Source organism: Eulemur rufifrons, chromosome 3 (assembly GCF_041146395.1).
Source record: "Eulemur rufifrons isolate Redbay chromosome 3, OSU_ERuf_1, whole genome shotgun sequence".
Taxonomy (NCBI): Eukaryota; Metazoa; Chordata; class Mammalia; order Primates; family Lemuridae; genus Eulemur; species Eulemur rufifrons.
In genome coordinates, this window is record NC_090985.1 from 71,070,395 (window position 1) to 71,096,917 (window position 26,523).

Consider the following 26,523-nt stretch of genomic DNA (forward strand, 5'->3'; position numbering starts at 1 on the left):
TAATTGATTAATCACTGAATTGGAACTATTTCTATTCCTGTAATATCCTAAAAAGTCCATTTCCTCATTTTTATCTATACTGTATCTGCCATTGCAGGCCTATAATGCCTCATTACTAGATTACTGAAACAACTTAACTAGTCTTCTTGTCTCTCATCACTCCCTTTCTCAACTGTCATTAATCCTCCACGTAGATGTCGGAATAATCTTTCCAGAAACAACTCTGACCATCCCATCTTGGTCTGTTTTTGCTGACTCTTTATGATTTAGAGCAATGTTAGAACCTGGCTAACACTGTAGGCTCCTGTCTAGCCACTATTTCTCACCATCCTATACTGTTCCTACAGCAATGTAGTTGTAGATTCCCAGGACAAACTAATCCCTTTAAAACCTAAATTCTTCTGCTCTTACTGTTTTCCTTCTCCCAAAACGCTGTCCCTCTACCAGGCAAGCTCTCATTCAACTTTTAAGACCTGTCTTATACACAAAGGCCTATAAAAAAGAACGGACTCCTCCCAGCAGAAATAACAGCTCTCTTTCCACTTGGATTCTGAAAGTACTTCATACATGTTTTTACCATTCATTTATTCATATCACTGAGGTCCTATTTTGGGCACTGAAGGTATCACAACTAAAAGAGAAGAGTATTATCACAATTTTCAAGAGCAAGCTTAAACAACAAGATTACAGTTTGTTATTGTATGAGACTAAAACAAAATCCTCCAAAAATAGTTGTATTCAGGATTAGATTATCAACTCGTACGTAAGTACTATACAGATAAAATTTTTTAAAATAGTGGTTACCTTAACACAAAGTATAAAGTTCAAAGCAGTAAAGTATTAATAAATATAAACCTGACATGAAATTTTATTTAAACTGCTTTTGATATGAGAAATCATTGACAGCAGTTTTTTAAATGCTTAGGTTGCAATATTTAATAAGTATTTTTGGAGTTTGGAAGGCTTAAACCTTAACAAAGAGTAAGAACAGTGCCTTACGTACTATTTTTGTGAATACATTTTCTTCAAAATATAAGAAGCTTTACTGTTTTTTTTTATGATAAGCAATAAATGCTCACTGCATAACAAAGCAAAACAAAAATACCTCAGAGAGTACAAAAATATACAAAGAAAATCAGTTATTGGTAATTTCTCTCAGAGATAACTGGTTTAGCAGAAAAATAGGAAGCAAGAGGCCTAGAGTGTCGTGCTAAGGCAGCTACATTTAACTTAGTAAGCAGAGAAACACTAAGGATGTGAAACCGAAAGGCCACAGCATTTTACAGGTTAAGAAGGGAAGAAAGAATTGCTATGACATTTTTGAAAAGCAACACAGTGATATTAAATACTTTTTGACCTAATAAATTTAATTCTTATAACTCTATCCCACAAAGACACGCAGCAGGCATGTATAGGATTCATGCTTAAGGAGGTTTTCTTCTGCCTTATATGTAGGGGCGCAAACTGGACACAACCTAAATGACTCCTAGAAGCAGAAATGGCTAAATAATATAGAATAGATATACCATAATTTATCTAGTTCTCGGTATATGATTCAGATCTATCTCTACTGACCTGAGGGACAGAAAAAGCAAGCTACAGAGTAATGTGAATGATATGATCCCATTTTTGAAACAAATACAAAAAGCAAACATAAAAAACCTGAAAGGAAGAGACAAAGATAATAGCTAAAACCCAAGTCTAAAAGAGTATGAAAATGGCAGTACCATTAACAGAAGAGGTCAACAAGAGATGATAGAAAAAATGAAAAATTTCATTTTGGGCATGCTAAATTTAAGATGGGTCATTTAGTAGTTCAAAAATATGGTCCCTGGGCCCAATGTGGCCCACTATCTGTTTTTCTTGCACAGCATGTGAGCTAAGAATAGTCTTTACATTTTAAAAAAGAGGTTGAAAAATATTACCAGAATAATATTTTTAGATATGAAAATTATATGAAATCAAATTTCAGTGTCTAAAAATAGTTTTATTGGAGCATAAGCACACTTACCTGTTCACACATTGTCTACGGCTGCTTTTGCACTGCATCACAGAGCTGAGAAGCTGCAATAAAACTTTATGTGACCAGCAGCCTAAAAAATTTACTACCTGTTTCTTTCCTGAAAAAGTTTGGATCACCTCCCTGGCAAATGGAACTTATGTCTAAAGTTTGATATTACTTTATAGAAATTTGAAGCTATGGTAGCAGAATATTTAGAGAAGCAGGATGAACAAAGAGTCTTGGGAAAACACCCACATTTAGGACATGGAGATTTAGAGAACCACCACTAAAAAGGAGAAAATGAAGAAAATCAGTATGATATGGGACCAAGGAATTCAAGAGAACAGAGTTTCAAAATAGAGGTTGTGGTGAGCACTATTAAAAGCATAAATTAGTAAAAGAAAAATGAAACAGACTAACAAATGAGCATTAGACTGATGGTCAAAGCTTGAGTTCCAGACTTGGTTTTGCTACTACCTAACAGAGCTTCCGCCCCCTCACCAAAAAATGAAGGGCTGTACATTCTTTGCAAAGCCCTTTGTAGTGTCAGTGTTTTATATTTTTGATCTGAGCAAAGGCAGAATGGTTACAGCAAGTGGCAGTGGGAAAGTGAAGACTGGCAAATATTCTCTTACTTCAAGAACACTGGTGCTGCTGAGAACTTCTCAAAGGAGTGAAAACGGGATAAAATTAAGGGTACAGGTAGAGGATTTAGTTCTAACATGTTCTAGAAGTTCTAGAAATTAAGCTCAATAAGGCATATCATCTTACCCAATATATTCATCTTTGTTTTCCTCAGTCACCAGGATATTGGAACCTCCCGACTTCAGGTCATGGGAAGTAACTTTTCCAAGAATCTCCATGTCAACAGAAAAGTACATTTCTAAGCCACATTCTTCGATGTTGTTGTCTCTGGATGAAATAAATATATACACTGATTAACAAAATGAATAAATGGGTTTCAAGAAAATGTCTTTTTGAAAAAATAAATCTCAAACCTTATCCAGATAAGGGAGTTATAAAATTCAGTGTCTATAGATTCCAAATCCTTAATAGTAAGTTTTTTACTTAGCATACGCTTGTAGAATGGTAAAGAGAAACCAGTATCAATAAACTTTCCATGAAATAGTGCCTGTCAAGAAAAACAAGAAATTTTATTTAAAATCTATAAAATATTGGATCATGTGTGTCTGTAGGTAATCAAAAAATAGATTAAAAAATAAATAAATAAAAAATAAAAGAAATACAAAATAACAATTTCTTATATAGAGAATAACAGAGAAATCACAAGGTTTTAAAGGCAAAAAAGCACTTAGTAAGTGAACAGCATAAATCATGAAATCTAAAATACTATATAAAATGCTAAGCATGAAAAACAAATTAGAGTTAAAACAAAATCTATTTCACTGAGGTCAAACACCTAACTATATTATGTACTATCAAAAGCTGCAAATAGGATGATAAAGGACCTCTATTATCAGCCCTTTGCCTTACTCTTCCTAAATGTTTTATAAATTAAATTAACCTAATTGGATGAAGAACTTAAGAAGGGCCCTGTGCACCTGGAAAGGGCCCCTCTTCCTTCCTTTCTTACTTGCAATTTTCAAGACTAACCCGTTGTGCCTTTACTCCTTCACTCCTATTTACAACAGCCACCACAGGAAGCTGCACACTCCTAGCAATTTTGAGGATCTGCTGAACCTATTACTTTAATGCTGTTCCTCAGCCCATTCATGAAATTATTTCTCCCCTTACTTAGTTTAGAGTCCACTGTCAATCGTTAAAATAACTCCTTTGTATACCTGACCTTCAAACCCTGCTCCCCCCCAGATGTATTTCTGGCAAAATCCCAAGCTTAGCTAAATTCAACCAGCTTACCCAACGTCTGTACCTAGGCAGTGGAATATGCTAGAAATTCATTTACAGCCAAACTGACTGATTCATGACCAACAATCTTATCTCCCTACTGTTGTATTTCCTGGCAATCATGTTTCCCTACTGTACTCACTCTCCCACTCTCCTAGATGATCTATTTCATTCTTATTCCGCCTAAGCTCGAATATTTGCTTCTTCCCACTGCTTACTCTGAGCTAATGATCTTACTTCCAATTGCACTGAGGAAACAGAAGCAATCAGAGGAGAACTTTTGTGTGTTCTACCACATCTGCTCACTACTAGCATCTGAATCCATATGCTCTTATTATGGATAAACTTTCTATTACTTCTATGTGCATTAAATAAATCTCTTCCTCTCCTACCAAGGTCATTGCTCCCATATTCCTTATATTAAAGACAAAAAAAACACTCAGTAAGTAAACAGCATAAATCATGAAAACTAAAATATTATATATTTTATAAGCTATGTATAGCTGGGAGTCTGAGGCACCTACTCAAAGCTCTTACGTGAATTTCCTAAAGTTTACACACACTATCTCTCAGTCTCAACTCCTACTACATTCTGTCTCATATACTCTGCTCCAGCTATGCTCATCTCTTTCTCAATCAAAAATGCACCTCTACCCTGGAGCCTTTGTTTTGCTGTTCCCTATGCCTAGAATGTTCTTCTCCAAGATATCTTCATAATCCAGTCCCTTGCTTTCTTCATGTTTCTGTTCATGTGTTGCCCATCAACAAGGCCTCCTCCAACCGTACTATATAAAAAAGCCACACTCTCCTTCCCTTAGCACATAATTTTTGTCTCTACCTAATGGAATTTAGATCCCTGAGAGCAGGGACTATGTCTTTTTTTTTTATCCCCAGTGCCTAGAAAAGTGCTTGGCATTATAGTAGGCTCTCAATAAATATTTACTAAATGAATAAATAATAAAATGCAAATAAATACATAAATACAAACATTTCTCAGAAAACTATAGTTTCACAAGAGCTTCTGCGAAGCTCTAAAAATTCCAAAAACATTAATGAAATGCAATTATTAGATACCCCAGATTTTCCTTTTATAGAAAAGCTGTCATATTATAATTAGACTTTAATTTATAAAATGAAAGGAGTTTTAAGACTAAGTGACTAGATAAATAATCCTCATATTCATAATCTTGGATTTTATATAAGTACTCAAAAAATTGACTATATTTTGATACTCGTTAAGAAAACTTTCTTGGTAACAAAATAAGTCCTCTGAAATATCTGTGAAAAAAGCAAAGTTTAAATAAGTAAATTAAATAATTTAAAGTCAAGAACTCACCATGGCAATAAAGCGACCAATGAAACAGAAGTATGAAAGATGGTCTGGATTAATGGTTGACGCTGGATTTATCTGCAAACAATAGTTGTTCTTGCCCGCATACTCAAACAAGCAATACATTGGGTTCAAAACTTCATGTGAAAGCAAGAAAAACCATTCTCTACAAGAAAATAATTCAAGATTATTTTCTAACATTCATATATATGTGAATTTACAAACAGATCTTAAATATACCCATACATACATTATACCTCTGTTCAATAGCCTGTAACAACTCACTGCCCAATTCCTCAGCCCTCCATTTAAGTCCTTCTATGATCTGGCTCTCCATTCAGAGTTATCGGCTAGTTCCTGTGTTGCCAAACTACAAGCTCACTGTTACTCATATATAACATATTATTTCTATACCATAATTTTGCTTGGGGAATGTCTCTTCAACTTCAACTAAACTTATGTAGATCCCACTTTTTCTCAGTCCAGCTTAAATCCCATGTTAGCAATTTTTTGAAGCAATTTTCAGTGTTTTTGTATTAGTCACTTAATACTTTGTGGTTAACAACTTCACATTATTCATGTTTATGCACATGACCTGACCCATCCACCAGACATAAGCTCCTCAAAGGCAAAAGCCATGTCTTTATGTATTTTTTTTATCCTAAACTCTTATATGCACTCTAGGATCTATATATAATAGATTTTAATATATATTTGCTGGTGATACACAGCACTGCTGCTATGGAACAGCTTTAATTTTACTGTCAATGCAACAAAAATAAAACTAAAATTGAAACGGTGAAATCTTTAGATGTGATAACCAATCTTTTTAACCACCTATTTTGATTCATTTAAAAAAGTCTATACATGAAATCCAACTAGATAAAAGATATTAAAAAATAAACTGAATTTGCAAAAGATTCTTTTCAGTAGCAATTTCTTCTAAAGCAGGGTTCCAAACTCAAATGCTTACAGTGATCAGTGAGTATAAGGGGCTTCCTTCTCTATTTTCTAGATGGGGCTCACATTCTCTGCTTAGCCACAATCCTCCATACCTCACTATATCCCTACTAAAATTATTGGCTTTAAGAAAGAAGAATTTCTAGGCACATTATCATAGTCCTTCAATGACCAGGCAGTGGTGGGCACTGTAATGAAATAGAGTGCATTCTACCCTAAGGGGAAACAGCTACTCTGATTCAGTCAACTGATGCCACGTGAGAAGGTGGGAATGTAGGTCTAATGTTTTTAAAGAGAAGCCAGAAATCTTGATTCTTAACCATTACCTAGTGATTTTGGATATTACCAAGTAATTTACAAAATTTAAAATCACGAGTGGAGCCACCTCTATGCAAGCTAGATCTGTCCTGGCAGCCTGTTTACAAATTATTTTCTAAAGCTTTCAAAATATGATTCCTGGCCGGGCGCGGTGGCTCGCGCCTGTAATCCTAGCACTCTGGGAGGCCGAGGTGGGCGGATTGTTTGAGCTCAGGAGTTCGAGACCAGCCTGAGCAAGAGCGAGACCCCATCTCTACTAAAAATAGAAAGAAATTATATGGACAGCTAAAAATATATATAGAAAAAATTAGCCGGGCATGGTGGTGCATGCCTGTAGTCCCAGCTACTCGGGAGGCTGAGACAGGAGGATCGCTTGAGCTCAGGAGTTTGAGGTTGCTGTGAGCTAGGCTGACGCCACGGCACTCACTCTAGCCTGGGCAACAGAGTGAGACTCTGTCTCAAAAAAAAAAAAATATGATTCCTGAAACTGCCTGAAGGGTAGAGAAGGGAGTCTCTAAACAAAATCAACCAACAAATGATAAACACCAATTCATACAGCTAAGTCCAGGCCCAACATAGTGATGAACCAAGTGACTTCCCTCTGTGATGAGGCTGAAGTAAGATATGCCCCTAGGGAAAAGGACTGAGTAGATCTAGTGAGAATGTGTTTAGATATACATACAAAAACTAAACTAGGAATAAAATCTCCAGATGCTTCAGATTACTCTTAGTAAACAGCAGCCCAGAGAAAACTAAATCAATTCAAAAGAAGAATGGCTATAACATGGCACCTAACCTTTACCCTGATCCTCGCAGAAAAGATGGAAAAATTTCTAACTAGCAAGAGGTGGAAGAATTAACTTTCAACATATTCTTCTCTATACTCTCAAATAAACTGAAGTGACACAAAGGTTGAAAAAATTATGAGACAACAGATGAACTAGCAGAGCCTAGAGAAGAAAATGAAGAAAACAGTAAAACCACTAATGAAGAAAAATCACATTAGAAGCAGCAAAACGTAGGGCAGTACTGCAAACAGTGACATGAGGATAGGCTTGAGAAAAATCAAAACAAAATAAAAAAGCACAAAGATAAAAATGATCAGAGAAAAGATGACAGACATGTAAGACTAACAAAGGAGATTCCACATACCCATGATTGATGTTCCTGAAGAAAAATGGAACAAATGGAACAGAAAAAATATTCAAAGACATAATAGAAGAAAACTTCCCTGAAATTAAAGAAGATCTTAATATGTTCCTAAAAAAAGATATAAAACAATCAACAATGAAATTAATGAACTTCAAGAAAAAGGATTGTGAGGGCACCCAGAGAAAAAAAATTTCCCACAAGGGGCTGGCGTCCCACTTCACAGTACTAACATTGAATGCTAGAAAGCAGTGAAGCAATGTTTACAGAGTATTGGAGAAACAAGTGTTGTGCAAGAAATTTATATCTAGTGAAGTTGTTGTTTATATATAATAGAAAACATTCTCAAACATGGAAAGACTATAGGAATATATCACCTCTGTAAATTCTTGAACAAACCATTTGATGATGAATCTAGCCCACCAATACGTGAATCAAATAAAGAATTTAGGAATTTAAAAAATCATGGTATGGAGGAACTGGCTATATGTATTAAAACCATCAAAATATAAAACTAGACTCAAATGGTTAAGGCAAATAAGAGTTCAGACAAGAATGTAAATGTTATAAAGACAGACACTGTAAAATAATAGCATATTTCCTCATTTCTAAGACGTACTTTTCTCTTTAATGTCTGAACATTTCTGAAATTGAGATAAATTAACACTCGATGTGATATAAACACTTATTGTGGTACGTAGTGTTTCCTTTCTGGAAAAGCTTAATGATATTGTAGATGAGGAAATATGCTAATATAAATAAAACTCTGATAATCCCACACATATTATTGTATATCTGTTCCCACCAGTTGTGCTTGGTCCTGCATCTTTTTGCCAGTTGTATTAAAACTGTGATTTTGTAATTCTGTACACCTGTGAAATGTGAATTCAAAAAGAGAGTTTGTTTCTATGAAAAGTTTAATTTTTTTAAGACAGATTTAATTAAAGTGCTTTGCTAAAAAATAAATTGTTGCCAGATTAGGTTTGGGCAAAGCAATTAAGGGAAAAATTAAAAGACAAAAGGATTTTCCACTCATATTGCTTCACAGGTGTCTACTGTTAATATATTTAGTGAATGTAGAAAACTTTATTCTCAAAAGAAAGAAACACATATTGGATTAAAAACACAGATAAAAACAATATATGATGTTATAATAGCAAAAACTAAGAAACAACCTATGCGTGCCGATCCATTCATTATGATATATTCATACAATGGAATATTGTGTAGTCATTTTAAAAATGAGAGTTTTAGCTCTCTATCTATGTATACTGATATAAAAAGATGTCCATACTATATAAAATAACAAAATCAGTTTCCTGTATTTTGCACACTGCATAATTAATTCTCTTTTAAAAAGCAGCAAATATGTATTATATGGCACATATATATAAATTTACATTTATATGCAGAGAAAACGCACAGAAAGATAATCTAATCAAGAGCAGTAATGATTACCCGTGCAATTATGCAAATTTTTTATTTTTTGTTATAAAAATATAACCCAATATAGTCACGTATCTTTTCAAGAATACTTTCCCTGCATACAAAGAGATATATTTATTTCAAAGCACTTATGTGTTTTCTATTTTACCTTGCTAGGCCACCATAATCAAGTCCTTCTTCTCCTCTAAATATTACATATAATCGCCTCCTCAAGTCATAAGGTTTTAATGCCATAATCTAATTAAAAACAAAAACATGAATATTTAAACACATGCAGTACATCTTTCTTCCAAAACAATGCAATTTTATACATTAACTACCATGTGAGTTGTATTTAACTCACACTAGTTCTGAGCCCTGGGCCTCATGAAGCATATGTAACTCACACGTCTCTTCACCTTTGGAGCTGCAAACCATTTTTCAAGTTGCGTATAACTCACGCACAGAAAACAATAAAAAATAACAAATTTTTCATTTAATTAGAAAGGATCATTTTGTTTTAGAAGTTTTTATTCTGTTTTCATAATAAAACACAGTGGCCCCAAAGAAAAAAATTTTTTTCTGGTGTGGCATTCATTGTGTTAATCTGTATTTTAAAAATTACAGATTTCTTTATCTCATACAACGATGCCTTTAACTCAAAAGATCAATTGGTTTATTCAACCAATTACATAAATTACCAATTATCCAACAAACTACATAAATACATATATATTAATTTATTAAGCTTTTTCTGACTCACTTTCATATACAGTTGACCCTTGAACAACATGGGTTTAAATAGCATGGGTCCATTTATATGTAGATTTTCTTCTGCTTCTGCCACCCCTGAGATAGCAAGACCAACCCCTCCTATTCCTCAGCCTACCCAATGTGAAGACAAGGAAGACGAAGACCTTTATGATGATACACTTCCACTTAATGAATGGTAAATATATTTTCTCTTCCTTATGATTTTCTTAATAACATTTTCTTTTCTTTAGCTTACTTTATTGTACGAATATAGTACATAATACGTATAATATACAAAATATGTGTTAATTTATTGTTTATGTTATTTGTAAGGCTTCCAGACAACAAGCTATTAGTAGTTAAGATTTGGGGGACTCAAAAGTTATAGGTGGAATTCCAACTGTGCAGGGGGTCAGCACCCCTAACCCCACATTGTTCAAGGGTCATTGTTCATTCTTTTTCCCTTCCTCTGGTATTAAATGGCAATTCTACTTCAGGTTAATGGCAAGAAAGTAAGAGTTTGACACAGAAAGTTTTTAAGGTTAGAAAATATTCTCTATCCTCTAACTCCAAACTGTACCAAAATCATTTAACAGGTGACTTGTAAATATTTCTGACTAGACACTGGGAAGAAGACCTTGTTCTGCATCTTGCTTATACTACACATTCCATTTCTAGGAAAGGAACTCAGCTATAATAAAGAATTTTTTATTTGATGATGAATTTATATTTAGGACAGTATAGCTTAAAACAACACCTACATCAAATTTTCATAATCCTTAATAGCTTACATCATGGTCACTAGTAAGTTGTCTTTATTTTGGGATAGAAATGAATTACTTCCACCACACATATGTCAGAACCACACCCACAACTGACAGGTCCGGTTTAGGGCACAGCTTACCAGCAGGCCTCTATCAGAGACAGGCATGGGCTCGGTCCTGTGCATCAAATAGACCGTAATTCTCCCCCACAAAGGGTAGAAAGCAAAATAAAGTCTACCATGAATTTAGATGTACACTTACTAAAATCAACCCAAACAGAGTTTGAAACAAGTTGATCTACTTATACTTACTTTGCTAAGAATTCATTAATTCAAACTAAAAAAAACCTTCTGATATTAATTTAATATCTGTACAAAGTCTAACACAACTAATAAAATTAAGCCAGGGTTTGAAAGTCTCTCAGAGTCCAGAGTTCAGTGTTCAGAGTATTCATCTGTGTACCTGAGTACACAGAGAACTTTGGTTCATTGTAACACTTTGGAGAGAAAAAAGAAATCTCATGAAAATTCTCCAATTTTTCATACGAAAAAAAGAACTAACAATACAGTATTCAGATTTTTTATCTTTAAATGTTCTGCAGATGATTCAGGAAAGGTAGACATATTACATTCTCGTCTATTCATTGATCAAATAATTATTGAATATCTGCTGTGTGCAAGGCACTATTCTAGGTACTGAGCTAAACAATAAACAAAATAGTCCGTGCCCTCCTGAAGCTCACATTCTAGCAAGGGAGACAAAGTAGAATACGCCGGGTGACAGTAAGTGTTATGAAAAAGAATAAAGCACCATAATTGGCTAGAATGTGGCCGTCAGGGAGGTGAGCAGGACTGCCATTTTAAATAGCAGGCTCAGACACGGTCTCTCTGAGAGCATGACATTTGAACAGAAACTTAAAGGTGAGAATAAACATCAGAATTATTAAAGGAATTACTCAAGTGGAATACAGTATTTACCAATTTAATTTTAATTTGGTAACATTATCAAGACTTTTTTGTTTGAGGTAGTAAATTCTTAGCAAAGTATTACGTGTCAAAATTGATCAACTTGTTCCAAAAACTGTTTAAGCTTTATTTTAGTTAAGTGTACAACTAAATTCACAATAGAAATGATTGTTTCTCATCTCACTACCGTTAACTGTAAAATGGAGGTAAGACAGGAACTATCTCAAAAGGGTGCTGTGAGGATGAATTAAATAATATGATCAATATAAGATGCCAGTGTCAAGTAAATGGCAATCACTCAATACGGGGGTAAGGTTTAGTATAACTATTATTAAAATAGGCACTCAGTTAAGTGGTAGCCATTATTATAGCTGTGTTCTCAACGGTTTAAATTCTCTAAAACCCTACTCCCTTTAGATGTATAAAATACAATGAGACAAACAGTATTGTTTTATTCTGATAAAAATCTTCCTTACCTGTTGGAAGGAATCTTCAAACAATGTCTGCCGGGACACATTGATCTTTACATGACTGGGTAGTGCATTAGACTAAAAACAAAAACAATATCATAATACCATGTAAGCGAAAGAATATATATTGCATAAAAATAAGACTAAATGATTATGAACATAAGATTTATTTACCACTGCAGTACCTGGCACAAATAACGGAAGTGAGCAAGTTTCCACCTAAAGCTGCGCTCATAAGCAATTTGGGGACCACCTTTAGTTCTAAAGAAAAACAAAAATAAACCATATATTAACTCATAATACAGTTGAATATTTAGTATTCATTATGAAATTGGAGTGTGCTAGAGTCCTACAAATGACTATAGGAAAATTTTGTGCTGAGAGAGAAGTAAGGGTATGTTTGGTGGGCCAACAGCATTCAAGCAATGAAGGCTATCACAGCAACAGGACACACACATACACAAAGAGGGACGCTGTATGTACAGATGGATCTTTTGTAAAATAGTGAGTTGAATGAAATATTAAAGTCTACTACTTACTATTTTCAAAGAAAAATCTTGAAAATCCTTAAATCTAAGGAAGACAGAGGTTCTAGATAGAAGAGACATAGAAGGAAATCCTACCACATCTTAAACCTAACCCAAAACCAAAACAAATATTGGTGGAGGATAAGCAAAGCAAAATAAATTCCTAGGAACAGCATGTGACATCCAGGACACATGGTTCAGGCGGTCAGTGAGAGAAGAGGCAGAATGAATGACATCTAGGAATGTAGGTTTTACAGTACGGTTTGACTCACATTGAGAGGGCCTGGGTCTCTTGCCTATTGACTGAGGGCCTAATGTGCACAAAGAACTTTCACAATCTTAGGGAACATTCTGGAATGGATGGGAAATGTTCTCTTGGGGAGTTTTCAGGATCAAGTGAATTTATTTAGTCAATAAATATTTACTAAATGCATAGCAGGTACTTGACATGATTCTAGACAGTGAGAACATTCATTACTTGTTAATAAAATAGATAAAAATGCCATTTTTTGTGGAGCTTACTTAATAGTGAAGGAGACAGATAAGAGATATATGAATAAGTAAACTGTGTATGTAGTGTATCAGAAGGGGATAAATGTCTTTTCACTCCTGCCCTAAGGAAAAAATATTGGGGGGTGGGGGATTGTGAAAAGGACAAAGGATAAGGAGTAGTTAGGAGAAGAATTGTGCGATTCTGAAAAGAGTGAAAAGAGTAGGGTTCATAGACAAAGTGACATTTGAGCAAAAACATGAAGGAAAGGGCATAAGCCACATAGATATCTGCGAAAAGAGCATACCAAGCAGAGGGAATAGGGGCTAAGAGCCAGAGATGGAAGCCTAAGATGTTGAATATACAGCTAGGTGGCCAATGAAGCTGGAGTAGAGTGAATGAGGAGAGAAAACCAAGATGAGGTTGAAGAGGTAACAGGAGTCAGATCCTATATGGCTTACTAGGCCACTGTAAGGACTGCTTTTTACTCTGATTGAGATGGAAACCACTGAAGGGTTTTGAACAAAGGAATGACTTTTTACTTAAATTTTTTTAAAAATCAGTCTCTCTTTTGTAGGGAGACTAATATAACATTTTATGAGGTGTGGATAGAAAGCAGAGAGACACACAGACTCTGATACCACTCTAGGTGAGAGATGATGGTAGCTTGGACCGAAGCGGTGGCAGTGATGGTGGTGAGAAATACCTGAACTCTAGATATGTTCTTGATGGACTGTGTATAAGGTAGGAGAGAAAGAGAAGTCAAGGACAAGTCTAGAATTTTTGGCCCAGGCACATGTAAGAGTGGAGTTACCATTAACTAAGATGGGGAGTATCACAGGTAGAATAGGTTTTATAAGAGCTATGAGGAAGGAGTTACAAGTGGAAACATAAGGTAAGTAGCTAACTACACAAATCAAAATTTCAAGTGAAGTCTGAGCTAAGTGTGAGTCATTAGCAGACAGATGTTTTTAAAAGCATGACACTGAATAAAATTCACCAAGAGAATGAGCGCAGTTAGAAAAGAAATAAGTACAGAGCTCTGGGTATTTCAATGTTAAGAGGCTGTGGAGAAAAAGAGGATTTGGCAAAATAGAGAACGATCAGAAAGACAGAGGGAAATAAAGAAAGAAAGTATGGTGCCCTCCACTACTTTTGCCAGGAGAGAGAAATGTAGTGTGTCAAATGCTCCACGTACGTCAAATAAGAGGATAGCAAACCAACCCCTGGATTAACAATATGAAGATCACTGGTGCCCATGGCAAGTTCAGTGTCAGGGGAACTTCCTTGGAGTCAGTCTAAGACAGAAATTAGAAACAGCAATACAGAGACTAGTCTTTCAGGTAGTTTTCCTGAAAAAGGCAGCAATAAAAACAAACTGTCATTGAATGAGTCGTTAAGGGGAAAAGTTTTTTTTTTTTTTTTTTAATCTAGGAGAAATAATAGCTGATGAGAACAATTTAGTAGAGAAAGAAAAACTGACGATGTTGAATAGAAAGATGATAACTGCAGGAGCAATTGTGGTGGGGAAGGAATCTAACGTGCCAGCAGAGGGAATACACTTTGATAGGAACAATTCATTGACAGGACCAGGATGGAGGATAGATGGTGGTAGGTGGGAAGATGTGATAGTGGGAATTTGCAAAAGACTTTTTATGATTACTTTTATTTTCTTAGTGAGGCAAAGACATCACCTAAGAGTAAAAAGATTGAAGGAGAAAGGAGAGAACTGTCCACTGCTTAATTAAGGTATCTAAGCACAGACTCTGGAGACTGACTGCCTTGGTCTGATACAATCAGGTATGCCCCTACACCTCTTCTTACTTGGTAAAGGGGAAGAATAATACTATCTGCTTTCAGGGGGTTGTCAGAAGATAAAATGAGCTAATACATGTAAAGTGCTTAGAACAATCCTCGGTTCATAGTAATCACTACATAAATACTTGCCATTGTTATTAATAAGGAATTACATGCCACAAATCCATCCCGGAATGAGATAGAGCAAAGACAGGTGTACTCGGGTATTACTAGTTCAAACAGGTATTCTTGAACCAAAAAGTAAAATCTGTTGCTCACGTTGAGGGCTAAACTAAGAGAATAAACCTCATGTCCTCACTAAGCAGCACTGAAGGAGAACTTTAGGTTTTCACTTACACAGATGACTTCCCATTTCGAGGATCTTTGAATGTTGTTGTTCTTGTATTATGATCAACAAAGTACCTAACACCTTCACGAGTGTACCTAATTTCCCAGCCTTCTGGCAGGGGTTCTTCATTCTGTAAGCTGAAAGATAAAGTTATAATCATGAGGTGAACATTTTCTAAGTACTAAAAATATCTGACTCAAGGTTCATTGATACTATCTACAGTTATATGCAAGATGGCTCAACTAAGGCTGTCGTATGCACATACCCTTGAGTTCTTGGATCTTCCCATTGGGTTGTTTTTGTGTTATGATTGACAAAGTAAACCCTGTCTGTTGAATCCACTCTTTTTTCTAAAAAATAAGGTGAGCACAGCATTTAATAATTATTTGAGATATATACACCTTACAGATATTTTAACAACAACCTATCAGCTTACCCCAGCCTGGTGGCAAAGGTCCATATGGGTCATTTTCTGCAGCTAACACTGAAGCCTGATTGAAGAAGGGGTTGGGAGGAGAAATAAAATAATAGTATTTTAATATACAAGCAGAAATAAACTAAGCACTTGGCAGAATCACATTTTATAATAATTTTTTTAAATATAAGGGAATGTGAAGATAGCTATTTCAAGACACAAAGTTCTTAAAATGTCATGAGGTAAAAGGAGTCAATCAACTGATAAAATTATTAGTTTTCTTAAAATGATTTAGAAATAATATATTGACATCAATATTTTAATGCCTAGTCTTTCCATAATAATCTATAGGGGCAAGATGAAATGGGAGAAGAGCATATAGAAAATTATGGTGTTTAAATGAGGAAATATTATTTGTTTAAAAAAACAGAGCAATCATTATAGTGTTCATTAAAACAAATGCCTATTAATAAAACCAATATCAAACTCTAGCATCATCTTTATCGAAATAAACTTTTATCTTAATTAGCATCATTTAGTATATTCATATATACATAAAACACAAACACATTTTTGTGTATGCTTACAAGTTATTATCATAATCTAGAAATATATTCTGAATAAAATAGAAACATTCCATCATGAATTCTAAAATAATGACAAATATAAAAATCATTACCTGAAAAATAATTTAATGATAAAGTATACACATCTTTTTCTTTTTTTTTGAGACAGAATCTCACTCTGGTGCCTGGACTAGAGTGCCATGGCATCAGCCTAGCTCACAGCAACCTCAAACTGCTGGGCTCAAACAATTCGCCTGCCTCGGCCTCCCAGAGAGCTAGGATTACAGGCGTGAGCCACCATGCCTGGCCAAAGTATACACATCTTGATGAATATAATCTTTTAACAGATACTGTTCATTATATTCAATATCCATTTCTACCCCTTATTGATAACCAAACCACTGCTTTGTTTGAGGCAGCAATGTGTCCATAAAGAACATTCCATTCCCTGCCCCCCTTGCAGCTGAGTTGGTAGAGTGACCAATTCTGGCCAATGAGGAACAGGCACAAAACCACGGTAAAGATATCCTTTTCTAAGTCACAAGGCAAGGGCTCAATAGGACAAAGCCATCTCCCCTTTCAAATCTCCTTTCCCTTTCTTCATGGAAGTGAGGCCCAGGCAGCAGGAGCTCCATATGATCGAAGTAGCAGGCAAGACGCATAAGGATGGTGGAATAAAAAGGCAGCAAGAACCTGGGTACATGATGGCACTATTGAGCCAAGGCAGTATTTGTTCCAGACTCTTACTCTAGACTTGGTGTTGTACTCAGATGACTAAACCTCAGTCCATTTAAGGAGATTCTGTTATTTGCAGGAGAACATACTTCTGATACATACACACCTATTACCTAATTCTGCCCTGTTTCCCCAAGGTTTACATGTGTACAGGTAAGTCCAATCAAAATCAAACCCACACTACATAATTTCTTGTTTACTGTATGTAGCTGAATTATGGAACCTTACCAAAGATTTCTGTACAAGTCACCAAAGAACCAGCAATTGGAGATGCTATGGAAACTGGGTTGCCCCACTCCCTCTCTGCTGGCTACAGATAACCGTGAGAGTGGATCAACTTATGAATGAGAACTTATTATTCAACCTCTGAAAAAGGAAATGGAGTTGAAAGAGGCAGCCCGAGGCAAGATTTCAAAAAAAGTTATTTTTCTTTCCATATCTCTTTCCTACTTCCTTTCTATATGCTAGCTTCCACATTTTGGGTTTCCTCAAGCTGCCTCAAAACACTACCTAGAGTTGCCCAGTACTTAAAGTTTATCTTATTTCTATCTCCTGTGATCAAACCATTTATCAGGTGTCTCTTTTGTTTTTTACATTTGCTTGTTTTTTCCACTCCCTTTGTGGATTGTTTGCTTATGGCAATAAATAAATCACCAACCGATCAAATTTCCAGATGGCATTAGATTTTGTGAACAAAATTAACTTCAGTCCTAGGAATATCTTTGGTGACCAAAAACAGATGAAGAGTGTTGTTTCTGGGAAGGAAATCAGAATGGCTATACCACAGCAAGACTGGCCCTAAGTAAAATCATGAGGTAAATGGTTTTGTTTAAAGCAAACAAAATTATTACAATTAAAGGTGGAAGACTAGTAATTGGTAAAGATATTATTTTATTAAGAAACTCCATTTATGAAATTCCTCTTTAATAAGGATATAAAACTGAGTCTATAGTTATATTAGTAAACTATTTTTTTAAAAATCTTAAAGTGCTTATAGATAAAAGAAATACTAATTGTTCATTAAAGATTAACTAAAAATTACCTTGTAATGCAGTCTATAACATTTTTTAAAAATCAAAGTAGAAAAGGGCAAATGCCTGAGGGAAAAAGTTATATTAACATCTTAAAATTTGCTAATTACCGAATAGAGGTATCGTTGGTTGAACTGTTGCATAGCTCCCTGCAATTGGTTCCGCTGAGATTGCCACTGTTCAAAATTCCGGACAGATTCCATGGTAGGCCGCTGCCAGGTTGTTGTTCTGGTGTTATGATCCACATAATAAACTCTTCCACGATCATCAACTCTTCTTTCCCAACTACCACAAATAGAATAAACAATAATAAAAATAAACAATAAGCTCTCAATGTAAGAAACTGAAAAGCAGTAAATACTTCATTCAAATAATTTAAAAATCAAGTCCAAGACATGATAAAACAAGCTTAAGAAGAATATAAGTATTTACATTCTTCAGAAAATCTATAAAGCTATAAACCATTTATTTTAGCTAAATTACCTTCCTATTCTACCACTAATATAATTTCTAAAGACTGTCTAAAAAAGAGGCCAGTGACTGAACAGTTTCAGTACCAGTCTGATTATACTTTCTTCTTCTTTTTTGGATAAGCATTTACTGAGACTGCTTGCTGTATACCAGGTGATCTGCCCTATGGCCACTGCCCACATCCAGGATTTTAACTGCACTCTTTTTATCTCACCTTCCTGCTGTTACACTGCTGCCAGTTACCTTCCTGAAGTGCAGATGGAATCATGTCACTACCATGGCTCCCTGAGAAGGCATAAAAGTGAACCCGTCCACTTTCAACTTCATCTCCCTTAGATCCTTCAAGGGCCAGACATAAGAGCCAAGAGAACTACCTGCTGGTTCCAAGTGTGTCATGTGTTTCATTTTGTCATGTCTTTTAAAAAATATTCTCTCAGAACAGAATGACCTTCCCAATTTCTCAACCAACCAGAATTCTACTCATCCTCCAGGGTTCAGTTCAACTCCTATCTCTGCCACACATCTGGGATCTATTATACCAATTTTTGTCATTAATTTATACAATGATCTAGGAATCCTTTCAGCAGTCAATTCTAAATTCTCTATAAATTTATTACTAAAAATACAATGGGCTAACAAAGACTATAATACGGTTAAAGATAAAATTAAAGATGCTCTCTGCCTAATTTTTGGGCAACAGTTTCAGTAAAATAAAGTCCATGTTATATCACTCAATGAACAGGTTAAATGAGTTACTATAACTTAGTGATCCTATCGCAGTTAAAATGAACTTCATGGTTTGCTATATTGAAATTACTGGGTCCATGCTTGCTAAATGATAAGTTCTCATTTAATACTGAAGGACCAAGGCCTGAGTACTTTCTTCCATAAAAGAGAAATATCTCACAAAAATTACATATTCCCTGCCTTGAATTTTCTGGACTTCGAATCTGTTTTATATTTATTGGTGGACTTTAAGTTGAATCTGGAAGGACATTCTGAATGTCAAGGACAATAAAGAATATATCCCAGGTACAGGAAGAATGTTTGCAGGGAATGCAAATAGTATAAATCAACTAGCTATCAGCATAATATACATAAAGAGTTATGAAAGGTATAGGAAGATCAGTTTCTGAATGGCCTAGAATTATAGCCAAATAGCATGAACTTTAATATATAATAAAAATGTTTTTATTAATTTAAAACCCTCTATAATTTTAGGTTTAATGTGATACAAGTTTACTTGTAGCTATCTTTGTAGATTATAATTATGAACTACTCCAATATTTCTTATGTCATTAAATCTTAAGAAATAACAGTTTAGATTACTATCTATACAGAACCATACATATAAATTATCCTAAATATATCTTTCCTTCCTTAAAAAATAACAAGGACTGAACTTGAACCAATTTTTTGCAACTTCTCTCAGTAACTCACACCAATGTTTGAGTCAGTTGAGGAAGCCCTTCAGACTATATAATTTCATTCATTGAACATTAATTATTCACACAAGCAAATCAAGGAAATATAAGGAAACTTAATACATACAGTATGAAAGAATCAATTTATGCTGTATAAAATAAATTTAAAAATCACATTTGTAACAAAATATAACTGAAGATGCATAAAGATGCTACATTACCCTGGAGGTAAAGGTTGTGGTCTCTCCCACGTGGTAGTTCGAGTGTTATGATCCACATAATAGGTTCTACCATGAGGATCTTTTCTTTGTTCCCACCTTTAAAAAAAAATAAAAAAAAAAAAAAAAAACAGTAAAAAACAACAAACTAGGACAATCTAAAAAAATGATTCTTTCTTGTAATCAGGAAAATTACAGATAAGCTTTATTTAAAAGGCTATATAGCTTGGGCACAGTGGCTCAAGCCTTTAATCCCGGCACTTTGGGAGGCTCAGGCGGGAGGATCACATGAGGCCAGGAGTTCGAGAGCCGCCTAGGCAACACAGTGAGACCCCTGCCTCTACAAAAAAATTTTAAAAATTAGCCAGGTGTGATGGTGTGCATCTGCAGTCCTAGCTACTTGGGAAGCTGAGGTAGGAGGATCGCTTGAGCCCAGGAATTCGAGGTTATGGTGAGCTATGATTCTGTCACTATACTCCAGCCTGGACAACAGTGCAAGACCCTGTCTCTAAATAATCAAATAAATAAATATATGTATATATGTATTACATTATAAAGGTGTTTGTTTACTCAACCATTAGTGCTTTTTTAACCTCTTAATATTTTCTTTTTCATTACAGTATTGGAAACTCAAATAATTAGTTATCAGAGAAGGAATAGGATACATAAAATTGTAAAAAGTCACAAATTTACAAAATTTCAAATTATCAGAAAACAGAAATTGAACCAAAAGTAGCAGAACTTTCAGCCTATTTTCAAGCCCCAGGCACAAAATGTCAATGAAATTAATATATCTGTTTCTCTTGTAATTTCAAAAATATACATCTAAAAGATTTTTATCAGAAATTGCCTTCATGAAGTTTGTGGTGATACTGCTCGATTCTTTCTTCTATGTGCGTCCAGTGTCTTCTTTCTGTGCAAATCTCTCCCTCTCTTTACAGAACTGGTTGTTTAAAATTTAGAGTCTGGCACCAACTCCTTCCTTTCTTGCTCCTTCTCTTGGCACCATGTAACATGCCTACTCTGTCCTTCAAATTAAGAGGTTTTCCTCAGATATCTAATGAGTAGGGTACCAAAAACTGACTGGGAGTTTTATGTGCTTGGGTGGGGCTTGTGGATTGTGGGATTAATTAAAGAGTGATGTAACAAGGCTATTTTGTTAGAGAATAATCTATATCAGTGTTTTCGGTCTTTTTGGAGGGGGGTCTTCAACAGAAAATACTTCCAGTCTCCTGGGTAGAAATGTAAAATCTTGATTGTTAATATTATGGGATCTGGGTGGGAAAGGAGGATATGTGTTTGAAAATTTACTTTATAACCTCCTTCACTTATTAACCTTAAAAAGGTTCACTTATGTCCTTTAGCACAGTACCTCTCTGCCCTCCAATGTGCCTGGTGTTCCCAAGTACAAAGTAATCTCCAAAGAAGAAATTCTTAGGCAGAGCCACAGTCCTGGCTGCAGGAAAAGGAATTAGGATTCATTTCTCAAACTGACTTCCAATTAATCTTGCCATTTATAGTGTCATCTTCACCACCATTTCCAAAGGGATCTGATGCTGCCAGTTCCTGAGCCTTTTAGAAGTGCCAATGTGTAGGCTGGGCTTTTCTCACTGACAGGCAGAATTCAGCTCTCTGTGTGCCTTTCTCTCCTCTCCTGACACCTGATCCAAAGGGAGGTGACTTGCTGAGTTGCCAATCTCAGAATGAGATTCCACTGCTTGGGACCTGGTAGTTTCTGAGAGTAAGTCTCCAATGAGTAGGTGATGACCAGGGCAGGGCTTAGGCAGCAATGAGGGAGAAAGAACTTGGTGAGGGGAGGTGGTACAGGGGTAGTGGGGGATACACTAGCTCTGTCTCCATGACTCACAGTGATAGCCGGTTAGAGCTGCAACCATGGACCCTATAAAGGTGGTGGCTGGATTTAGCCAGAGACTAGATTATCCCAGTAGTGGAAATTCATGAATAACCCCACAGATAGACACAAATTACTGACTAATGAGAATTCTCAATAGAACTCTCCTTTATAACTACCACACTTAACCTTCAACCATAATACTCTCCTTTCTAGTATTTATATGGCCTCCTTGTCTCACTAAAACATTATATACAAATTTTCAAAACCTACTATGAACAAAGACCTTATGAAAAAAAAAGTAAATGTGGAATTTTGTGATGTATATTATAATAAAAATAACAGAATTTAGTCACTGATTGGGTAACTACTGGCATTAACTTGGATAATGGAGATAGATAGTAATTTACTGACTGCTGTTGCCTTGTCATAACCACCATCCAACAGTTATCCTCTTACTCTCCTGTACTGGCCAATCTCCATCTCCACTGACCTCTTCCTATCAGCTAACCAACTTTTAAGTCTCTTCCATCTTACAAAACAAAACAAAAAAACTGCTCCTCAGTTCTGTATGTTCTCTTGCCCACTTCTAGCAAACATTCCTCTTTCCCTTTGTCTCACAAGGAAAGAGTTTCTATATTAGTTCTCGTTCTTCTAAGGAGTTTTCTATCACGCTTCCTCCCCCTCGTTGACTTCCAGCTCACAGCAATCTGAATACAGCTCTTATAATTTCCCTGAAACTACTTTGTCAAAGGTCAACAATAAATAAGCACTTTGTAATTATACTCAATGGGTGTTCAGTTCTTATCTTACTTGAATTTTTTAGTAGCTTTTGATGGCAAACATTTCTCCCAGAGGCATTTATCAGCCAGGGCCTTTGTGCAATTGCTAACTCACTCCATTTAATCAAGCACAAATTCACTTATTTAACAAATATTCATTGAGTACCTGCTATATGGTAGGCAAAGTTTTAAGCACAAGGAATACAGAAATAGACAAAATACAGTCCCTTTTTCAGTCTGGTGAAGAGAAAACAGGCAATAATACATACAGATATGTCACATGGTGATTTAAGCCTTAAGAAGAAAAATAATACAGGTTACATGATGCTGATTAAAACAACCCTCCTCAACAGAGTTCATAATGACTTCATTTTGATAAGTTCTAGAACAGGGAAAACTAAAGAGGAAAAAAATCAAGATAGTGATTGTTTCAAAAGGGGGCTTGAGACCATCTTCTACGGTGATGGTAATGTTCTGTATCTTGATAAAAATTGAGTTACACAAATGTATGCATTTGTCCAAACTCATCAAAATGGTATATTTAAGACTTTGACTTTTTTTCTATGTAAACTTTACCTAAAAATATTTAAACAAATATTGAACTGTACTTAATGATTTCCAAGCTGAAGTGCTGAGGTACAAAACGTACTGATGTCTGCAACTTACTGGAATGCCTTTAAACACTGGATAAAGAGATGAAGAGATATGAGATGAAGCAAGTACAGTAAAATGTCAATTACAGAATCTAGTAGTCGGTATATGGGTTTTCACTGTAAAACTCTTTGTAATTTTGTGTATTTGTAAATTTTCACCAGAAAATTTTGGGGAAAAATAAGAGAGGGTGAGGGGATGGAGGGAAAAGCTCTTGATTTGAACAGAAGACCAATGAAAGGCCTCTGGAATGAGTTAACATTAGCAGAGACCTGAGTATGAATGTATTTGAAGAATAACAAAAGTTAGAGCAAATGCAAAGGTCCTTAGGGAGAATCATACTTGGCATAACACTCAAATGTAATCTCCAGCCTAGAATACTCTTCTGCAGTTCTGGAAACATACATAAAACTGCCTCCCTGGTATACGTCCTGTGGTAACATATATCAACTGGATGCTCTACAAACACAGAATGCTATCTCTTCACTCTTTTACCCCAAGTCCAAAAAACGACAATCATTATTTCAGTCAAATATACCACTACCCAGCTGCCTAAACACTATGCAGGGACACAGAGAGATCCAGAACCTATTTTTAATCTCTCTAAAGCAACCCAATACCAATACACTAATCCAATTTTCCACCGTCTGACACTTTAGATTTTGATGCACAGAATTTTTTATTTTACCTACGTATCTCTGTGTAAGTGAATCAAAATTAAAACCGTGGGGAGTAAAGGACTATTTAACAAAAGTACTTCAAGCAGCGGTTCTCAGGCTGACTGTACATAGGACTTAGATATATGTGATTTTATCGTGTAGTTAGCTAATTAACTCTGTAAGTTACCAAAGAGAGAAAACAAAGGAACTAAGAAAGATTACTGAGCAAAGAGGGAAGATGGTGTAAGGCTGAAAACTGCTATCTCAGAGGGTTACACAGCCTAGTACTGCCTACCCCAAAAGAATCCACCTTGATTCCACTCTTTTTTTTTTTTTTTTTTTTTTTTTTTTGAGGCAGAGTCTCACTCTGTTGCCTGGGCTAAAGTGCTGTGGCATCAGCCTAGCTCATAGCAACCTCAAACTCCTGGGCTCAAACAATCCTACTGCCTCAGCCTCCTGAGTAGCTGGGACTACAGGCATGCACCACCACGCCCGGCTAATTTTTTATATATATATTTTTAGTTGTCCAGCTAATTTCTTTCTATTTTTTTAGTAGAGACAGGGTCTCACTCCTGTTCTGGCTAGTCTCAAACTCCTGAGCTCAAACGATCCGCCCGCCTCAGCCTCCCAGAATGCTAGGATTACAGGTGTGTGCCACTGTGCCCAGCTTTTTTCTATTCTTCTACGTCCCCACTACTCATTGCCAAGACCCATCTTAACATCACCCTAAAAGACTAGCATGTGTCTCACTTCAGGCTCCTTGTATCTCTCCCTAGATTTGTGCCTTTTAATCTTTCTTGACCACAGCTTACAGAGCAAGAAATATATTTTACATAAGCCTCTTTGTGTGTACTATACTGCTATTTCTCTATAGATTTTATGTACGTACATGCCAGAAAAACAAATTTTCAGGAAGCAATGCTAACTCTTACTACACGTAACCCACTCCAGTATTTCCTATTTTAGCTTATATTTATATATTTCATCATGTGTTCAAATGCTGGCAATAACCTATTAATGGGTTGTAACCTACAATGTGAAAAACACTCATCTAGATTACTGTAAAGTTCTCATACAAAGATCATAAATGATGGCTACAGGCCTGTGGGAGCATTCATTTGGTGCCCACAGAATTAAGTTTATGTACTTATTGTTTTGAACTGGAATACTTCTTTCCCTCATTTATAAACCAATCTGGCTGCTATCCTGGCTGGTCTCCTTAACTCCTCAGATACCGATACCACTGCAAGAATGATTGTAATAAAATGCAAATAAGATTATACCACTCTCCTGCTTAAAATTCTTTAATGCTCACTCATGGTTTTTAGGAAAAACTTCCAAATCATTAGCAAGCATACAAAATTCTTCCTAGGGCTATTTACTCTTCAGAATTATAGATCTTGCTTCCTCAAACTATAACATAATACTAATTCCTAAATTCAGCATACTCATTTTCATGGATGTTAGAGATCTGAATATGCAGTTGGCTCTCCTGAGAATGAAATTTTCACCACATGGGCCTCAATATTTGTTTTGCTAACTCCTGCTCTTCTTTCAGAAATCCACGTGTCTTTGACCTCAACAAAATATTCTTTGACCTCAACAGCACAGTTTCCTCCGCTTATCCCCCTCTCTGCATATATTCCTTCCCACAGCATCCTAAACTTACCTCTGGCAAAGCTCCAATTGTACTGTTAAGTCACCGATTGTCTATGTATCTTTACCCCCCATTAAACTGTGAGGTTCCTAAGAGTAAGAATAGCTTCCGTATCTGTGTCACCGTGACTGACACATGAGAGACTAGGACAAACAACTAAGTTACTAAAGACAGGAGACATTGGACAAGAAATTTCTGAGGGGAAAAGGTAAGATAATGTACGGTCTGAAATGTACACAGGAAACAGCAGAGGGTATTTCCAGAAAGCAGGTGAAGATAAGCTCAGAGAAAAGTCTGGCCTGGACATACAGATTGAATAAAGTGACAGGAGAGTGCAAGACTTACCAGGGGAAGCACAGATAGAAAAAGATCACAGGCTGAAACTACAATTAAGCAGTGGGCAAAATCAGATGAGCTAGTAAAAAGAACTGAGGGAAAAAAGTTTCAAAGTAAGAAGGAGGTACAAACGTGGTGACAGCGATGGGAAAATGAGGGAAATAATGTAATTAGAGACCTCTGTAAGTGCAGTTTCAACAGCTGCCAGGGTTGACATTCTGACTACTCTGAGCTGTGTTGGAAAGCAGTGTTCATGCTTTTATTACAGCACTTTCAAATTTTATTGTATGTAGTACACATGTTTACAATTCTGAATCAGTAAATTAGCTTCTTGAAGGCAAAGACAACAGATCATTAATTATTAACAATATTAGTTTCATCAGTGCCAAGAGTCAAAAAATACTGTTCGACCAAATGGGATACACACATAGAATACCCTAAAGAAAATCATAAGGAGCTAGACAATCACAGTGGGAAACTTGAGACTGAGAATTACTAAGCAGCAATGAAAAACTGAGTTTGTAATAGAGCCAATTGGCAGGGTTAAGTGACTTCGCTCTG

General features: G+C 35.7%; 1 protein-coding gene across 3 annotated transcripts in view; it reads right to left on the reverse strand.

Annotated features, from left to right (window-relative positions):
* The window catches only part of WWP1 (WW domain containing E3 ubiquitin protein ligase 1), a 128,751-nt gene that overhangs the window by 24,897 nt on the left and 77,331 nt on the right, over window positions 1-26,523 (reverse strand). For all 3 annotated transcript variants that reach the window (XM_069465491.1, XM_069465490.1, XM_069465489.1), the window contains exons 10-20: window positions 20,029-20,124; window positions 18,023-18,197; window positions 15,602-15,656; window positions 15,431-15,515; window positions 15,174-15,302; window positions 12,188-12,263; window positions 12,009-12,080; window positions 9,220-9,308; window positions 5,205-5,364; window positions 3,001-3,134; window positions 2,774-2,914 (exon numbers count right to left, since the gene is read on the reverse strand). In XM_069465491.1, coding sequence (XP_069321592.1) covers window positions 2,774-2,914; window positions 3,001-3,134; window positions 5,205-5,364; window positions 9,220-9,308; window positions 12,009-12,080; window positions 12,188-12,263; window positions 15,174-15,302; window positions 15,431-15,515; window positions 15,602-15,656; window positions 18,023-18,197; window positions 20,029-20,124 — 1,212 coding nt within the window. The remainder of the gene's footprint in view (window positions 1-2,773; window positions 2,915-3,000; window positions 3,135-5,204; window positions 5,365-9,219; window positions 9,309-12,008; window positions 12,081-12,187; window positions 12,264-15,173; window positions 15,303-15,430; window positions 15,516-15,601; window positions 15,657-18,022; window positions 18,198-20,028; window positions 20,125-26,523) is intronic.